The following is a 7,137-nucleotide window of genomic DNA, read 5'->3' as shown; positions in this document are numbered from 1 at the left end:
GGGAGGGGGGAGGGGGGGAAGACAGAAGAAGAAAGACGAGTATTCAGTTTTTTACTCAGGTGTCCCAGCAAGAATTTTGGCTGCTTTGGATCACTTCTCTACTTCAAGATGGCTCTTCTTAAGCATCTCACTGCCTATTCCCTCCTCAGAAACTCACCCAGGTGCTATGCAGGGGAGTACAGAGAAGGCACAGATGGACACTCGCAGAGGCAAGGGTCTTTTTCTTTTTTTTTTTTAAGCTTCTGCTGAAACTATGCCTGGCAAGCCCACTGGGCTGAAAAGAGGCACTTGCCCTTTTGCTCTTTGTTGTCTCAGTTGTGCCCAGCAGTTCTCAGGAAGTCAGGGCTAGACAGGAGCTTGTGACTTGTTGTTATTAACAGTGAAGTAACTGTACTTCACAGCCTGGGGCAGGGGAGCGGGTGCAAGCTCTGGCCCTGGAAGCTCTTCAGTTCAGCTCCAGCCCGCCCAGAGCTGCAGAGTAGCTCCCTTCTCTGCAGCGAAGGGAGGCTACAGAGAGTTAGAAGTACCTTGGATGTACAATCTGGAGCCAGGCACTCGTTCTGTGCGCTGCCTTTTCCTGCCTGCCCCATGCCGCCTTACTCCTCACCCGAGAACTGGTGGGTTTGAAGTGAAGGGTGAGAATCACCTGTGTTTTCTGTGCTCAAAAGAAACACTCGCAAGGCAATGCACTTACTTAGATGTCTAAGAAATGACATACAAGGAATATGCATATTAATACTTCTATCTGTCCATTATTAGCACGGGAAAAGAGATTTTCGTCAGAGATTTCTGGGCTCCTTTTCCACATTATGCAAAGCCCCCCCTCCCCTGTGCATTCAAGGGCCACAGAAGGGAAGACAAGAGAACAGGAAGCTTGTGAATCCTGCCATGGGACAGGACCACGTACGAGGCAGCTGTCGGGATGAGCTGTGCTCACCTGAACAGCAGAAACGTAAATATCATCAGGATTTCTCTGATCAAAACTTGTGCTTCTAAAGAGTAGAGGATTCCTCAGTCTTGCATCCACTCAGGGGCACATCTGTCACAGTCCTGGGGCACCGTATCTCTGAGACCAGCCCAAGGGTGAGGCAGTGTTGAGCTGGGACTAGGAAACGCGGAATTTTCCACAGATTGCTCTGTGCCTCGGTTTCCCCAGCTAAAAAATTGGATAAGAAAGCTTTTGTGGCGATCTCGGGTTCTTTAGATAACAAACACTATGTAAAAAGCTAAACATGCATTATGCAAAGGGACATCTTTAATATGTGAAAAATTATTCCCATGCCACTTCCCAGAGAAACTATTCTGGCACCTGACTGCAATTCCAAAACAGCAAAGCCAGGACTGTGGCAGCTGCATGCCTCCCAGCCGACCTGCGCATCCTTGTTTTCTACAAGGTGCTGGTTTTGGTGGGTTTTTTTCCTCTCTGTATCCAGATTTGTTCTGTTTACCTCATTCCACATTTAGGGTTTTTCAGACCCAGAAAGGCCCTGCGGAATGGGCAGCCACACTTGTGCCTGCACTTTCATCTTGCATAAAGAGAACAGGCATTCGTAGAGCTGTACATACTTCCCTGGACAGACACCTCTTGGTCTACCCTAAGAATTAGACTAGTAAAGTATCACAACAAACTGCAGTGCGTGTGTCATGCAACACAATGGCTTAGGGAAGCGAGCTAGGTGCCAGGCACAGAAGAGCAGAGATTTTCCAGCTTCGAGGCACTTCCCTGAGCTCTGCTCAGCAGAAGCAATGCTGCTGATTGTGGTGGAAGTGGAGCACAGCCCCAGCAAATCAAAGAGGTAGGAAGCAAGTGTGTGTGAGTGTGTGTGGTGAGAGAGACGGGGCAGGGTTGTTTCTGGGTCTCAGCAAGGAAGGCCTGATAACAAATGGCTTAATAAAATAACTGTTCTAATAAGCCAGAATAATCTTACGTCCCTCCAGATGCTGGGAACCCCACGTTCATGCATCATCAGATGGACCCTGGATGGATTTCTCCCACGGCACGCTGCACAGGTCCCACCTATGGAGAGAAGCTCCTTTTTGGTCATTGAACCTATTATACAGTTTTCTTACAAGAAAAAAAAAATTCTGTTAATCATTTCTACAGAAGAGAAGTTCATGTAGGAACTTCTTGCTGCACTGTTAGCTAAAGGCAAGGCCACACAGGTGGTGCAATCACCAAGTGGGAGCTACCCGCAGGCTCTGTTACAACGAGCTGGCTGAGTTTATCCTGCAGCCAAGGGGTATGTGCAGCACAACACAGCCTGAAGGCCATTCTGCATGTGCAGCGCAGCACAGCACAGGCTTGCCCCCACCCAGGCTAACTGTTACACGGACACATTATGACAAATATTTTTCCATCCAGCAGATCCATTTTTTAAACTTCATCTATCCCTCTGTCTGTGTCCCTAGAGGCATAGCTTTACCTCTGTGGCAGGCTAAAAGTGCAAGCCTGAACGCTTGAACAGAAAGTCGTGTTTGTAGAACATTGGGTTCAATAAGGGTTGTGCAGGGACTAGGTTTAGAGAGACACAGGAGTCGTGCTGCTGCATGGAATTCCTCATCTAGCCTTGACAGTTTACAATATTTCCGTTCAAAGGCACAAAATAAGTTGTGCCTGCAGGTATGTGTGGATAAACCTCTGAAAAAGAAGCTTGTTAGTCCTCAGTATGATCACATGTAGGTATTACAATGGAATAGTTGTATCTTATACTATAGACACTGCAAAGCAACATATGTATGTCACAGCTGATCCGAATATCCAGGCACTGTATTTCAGCTCTCAGGAGGAGCATCTCTAAAACAGTGTGCCTGAAGTTTTCCTTATGTCTTGCGTTCTTAGAGAAACAAGTCACAGAAAAAACATCCCAAACTTTGGCAAAAGCAAGGCACTCAGATACCATGGGGTTTAATTAGCCTCAGGCATATAAATTTATTGCACTATACAAAAATTTCAGCCTTATTACAAGTCTTGAAAAAAGCTAAGATAAATAAATCAGCAAATTTTTATTAATGCATTAAGCTGATTAAGCATCTCACAGTAGTAAAATATTCTAATATTCTGGACCTATAGAGTTCTGCACCTTCCTCCCCTTTTGGTAAAAGTGTGGCTTTTAGCACCCTTAAATTAGATCTTATTTTGTCATAGTAGCCTTCCCCTCTCTGTGTTGTAATCACTGACGTTCTTTAGGCTGTAAGAGAGACCTCCTTCTTTCCATGTCAGCAACAGTTCCTGTCACCTCAGATCTGTAGGGCTATATCATTATCATTAGGGGTGGTCATCTTAACACCCACCTAGACAACATGAATCAACAGTGACAGATTGCCTTCTTAATGGAGTTGACAATTCTGAATAGCTAAAGGTTTCAGAGGGAAATACTTTCATCTGGACTTTTCTGTTTAAAAAGTGCTTATGGACTTTGTTTGTCCTCTTAAAGCCTAATGTAAAACAAAAATTTAAACATCAGACCTACAGAATTTGCAGTTTCCTCTAGAAACTGGAACAAGTGGGTGTAAGCTTAAAAACAGAAAGTAAGATCTGTTTCTGGGCTTCATCTCTCAGCTATCAACTATTTAATATTTTAAAAACAAAATAAAACCCAAACAAGGCAATACATTGCACAGAGCATCCTTACATGTAACTGTGGAAGAATTAATGACTACGAAAGAGGAAACAATCAAAAACACAAGAAAAACCCCTAGAGTTTTCCCATTTCCAAAAATAAAATGAAACTGCTATTTGCAATGAAGTTTTTAGTTTAGAATTTTGTAATCAAAGTATGTATAGGAAACTTTCCCATGCGGTCCAATGGAAACATTTTCAAAGGAAAATCAATTCCTATGTGGTACACCTGATAGAAGTGGAGGACAAGAGAAAACAAAGGCTGCAGCTCTTCTCTGTACCTGCTATTGACTATTGTCCTTACCAAATGTCCTTCTGCTGACATTTAAGACAGAAAAGAAGAATATGAAAGGCTGGGAAAAAAGGAAGCAAGGCAGTAAAATGTTTATCATGCAAAATCAGAAACTCATTGGCAATAAAACACGCTGCACCGATAGAGCACTGGGACTAGACAATACCAGCCTTTCTATGATTTAACACAATTAAAAAATAAAGATCAAATGAAGCCCTGAAACTTTCTCCTTCATCTGATATGAAAAATCAGATATGTTACTGCTGGCGACAGCTGCAGTTTGTCACTTGGTCTGGAAAAGGCAAAAAAAACCCCAAGCAGTAACACAGTTTCTCAGCAACAGCCTTCAGCTTTAAACCAGGCGACAGAGTTCCAGCAAACCCACTTCCACTACATCTCAGCTGCAGCTCGTTTTTAGCCATGAAACCCATGTGACCCCAGCCAGAGCTGTAGAAGGCTGCCTACCCCCATCACAGGGTGTGGGGGAATTGGTGGGAGGGTGGCTGGAGACACCCAGTAACATGTTCCTGCCTTCTGAGATGAGTACAGAGCACGTAGCCCGTGCTGAAAGCAAGCTCTGGCACCAGACTAGCCACGTCAGTGCAAGGTGGCACCTGAGCTGGTTAGCTGTGCTGAGAGAAAAGAGTTCCTAGTTTGAATGCGCTGCTCTGCTAAAGTGGCTATGCGGCTTTTGGGAGCCAGGCTGGAGCTCTGTGTGGTCCTACTGCTTCAGATGGCCACAAGCTGGGTGCTCTGCACCACAGGTGCTGTTTTATGGGGCAACAGTTTTATGGAGTCACTAGTCCTGACTCTGAAGCCAGACCTGCAATCCTCCTGAATCTGAATTCTATTAATCTCAGGGAGACTCAGATTTCACTAACAATGCGAAGGAAAACCAGCAGTATTTCTCATCTCACTGAGTGTTTTTAGACTGGAATACAGCTAGATGACTCAATTTACAGTTATTTGCTAGAGCAGCTTCCAAGTTAAGGAAACCAGATGATGACTCAAAAGATTAATTCCAATCCTGTATTCCAAAAGGAAATCTCAGATGTTACAGAGCATTTGTAGCAACCGTTAGCTTGGAGGAAGTCAGAAGCAACTGTACTGATGTGTGGGCACTATGGTAGACTGGAATACAGCTAGATGACTCAATTTACAGTTATTTGCTAGAGCAGCTTCCAAGTTAAGGAAACCAGATGATGACTCAAAAGATTAATTCCAATCCTGTATTCCAAAAGGAAATCTCAGATGTTACAGAGCATTTGTAGCAACCGTTAGCTTGGAGGAAGTCAGAAGCAACTGTACTGATGTGTGGGCACTATGGTTATGTAGTCCATCTCCCATCCCTGCCTCTGCATGAGTTGGAGAATTTCTTCCAAGCAATTTTAACGGTTACTTCACAAAATACAGGACTACGGGCCTTCTTCACTTCCTAAAGTTAACACTGGAAAAATAAATTGCAGAAGAGTCAATGAATATTTGACCAGCTCCTCTTTTGAAACCCCATTTTTCAGATTTTCTAAATCTGTTCAAAAGAAAACCCGCCTTAAAAAAAAAACCACCAAGGAAAAAAGGAAAATCAAAAAAGAGAAGTATCTTTTTTTCATTCTCCTAGAACTGAACTGATTGAAAGGATATTGGCTGGCCCCTTTTAATGCCCCACCCCATCAATATCTTTAGGGGCAAATTTAACAGTTAAAAGTTAACAGTTAAAACAGTTAAAAAAAGAAAAACAACTTTACTCAAAATCCAGTTTTGAGACTTGCAGATATTTTCTTCCCAGACTTCCAGATGTTTTCTTTTTTCTTTTTTTTTTTTTTTTAATCTCCATTATAAAGGAGATAAAATTTTTGCCCAGGTTTACTACAATGTAAGGAACAGATATATGAGCATTTCCTCACAGTCCTAGATTTTATTGTTAATCGTTAATAATAAAATGATGGCTACTTTAAAAAGTCAAATAAAACCAATATAAAAACATGGTCGTTAGAGTATTACATACACATAGAACAAAACAGCTTAATACAATTATATCAGTTTTCTATTGTATCAAAGAGAGCATACTTTAGTACACAGCAAATAGAGATTCTGATTTCAACTTCAAATAGTCACTTTATACTTACTATAAAAAAATCTAATGAATTTTTTAAAAAGCAATCCTCAAGTCCAGATGTAATCCCTGGTATGTTAACTACACAGAAAACACAACTTTACAACTTCTGGGAGCAACTGCAAACCACAGAAGGAACAACTATTTCTGATTCAAATTAGCAGGAATAAACTGGCTTCCTAATCTCCAGGTGGCTTTTGAACATAGGTACATTCCCTCATCACAGTTTTTCTCAAGTTTTTCATTCCCATATCTTGTGCAAATACATGCTCCAGAAAGTTTCACATGCATTTTCTAAAACCTCCTGTCTTCAGAGTATCTAACACAGATACCAGATGCTCATTTGTATTGCTACAGCAGCCACAGCTTGCAATCTTGTGAAGTATTTATTCAGTGAAATGGGGTGATGTCACAGCAGCATGTCCAGTTCAGAAGCTCATTCCAAGGACTTCCTGTAGTGCTCTGTATGGCACAAACACAATATGCATATGGACCTTTTTATACTAATGGCACTGACATGAAACCACTTCAGAGTTAAACTGCACATCTGGAGAGGGGGACTACTGTGATCTAACTGTGGTTCATAAAAAAAAAAAAAAATTTAAAAATGCAGGACTTGACTGCAGCTTCCTTTACATAATGTGCGTTGACAATGCAAACCAGCCTTCTTCTTTTGGCTTTTCCACCTGCAAAAGAAGAAACCAGCTGAAATTCATACGTCATAAATTTCCCACAGACTTGCTAGTTAGTGCTTGGATTGCTGGTTAGTGTGTAGGATTGCTATGTGTCAGTTCACTGATACGTAGCAATTGTCTCCCAGAGGCACCATGGAGGTAGTCACACCACCTACTTTAGACACCTAGTTTAAGCCACATCTACCCTAAGTATTCGAGATTTTCCCTCTGGGGATGTATACTTTGCTGTCAGGATAGGGAGTCTTGAACCCTAACTTTGTTTCTCTTTATTAATTTAGGTTATTTTGGACAGCAGGAAAGACAGTATTAATATCTCCTCATGGTTGCTTTCAAGCATACAGATCTATGACTGGTTTACCAGACTGTATTACTGCCTGGAGTTCCCCATGAAAGCATCTCACTGTAGTCTATTCTTCTC

General features: G+C 42.2%; 1 protein-coding gene across 1 annotated transcript in view; it reads right to left on the bottom strand.

The window, feature by feature from the left end:
* Positions 1-6,656: 6,656 nt before the first annotated feature.
* Positions 6,657-7,137, bottom strand: part of LOC104074587 (spindle and centriole-associated protein 1-like) — a gene marked incomplete at its 5' end in the record, with an annotated part of 4,510 nt that continues 4,029 nt past the window's right edge. The window contains one exon of the mRNA XM_009574756.1: positions 6,657-6,710. Within this exon, the coding sequence (XP_009573051.1) occupies positions 6,657-6,710 (54 nt within the window). The remainder of the gene's footprint in view (positions 6,711-7,137) is intronic.

Source organism: Fulmarus glacialis, unplaced genomic scaffold (genome assembly GCF_000690835.1).
Source record: "Fulmarus glacialis isolate BGI_N327 unplaced genomic scaffold, ASM69083v1 scaffold16583, whole genome shotgun sequence".
NCBI lineage: Eukaryota > Metazoa > Chordata > Aves > Procellariiformes > Procellariidae > Fulmarus > Fulmarus glacialis.
The sequence above is the reverse complement of the archived record's forward strand: the minus strand, read 5'-3'. Positions and strand labels throughout refer to the sequence as shown.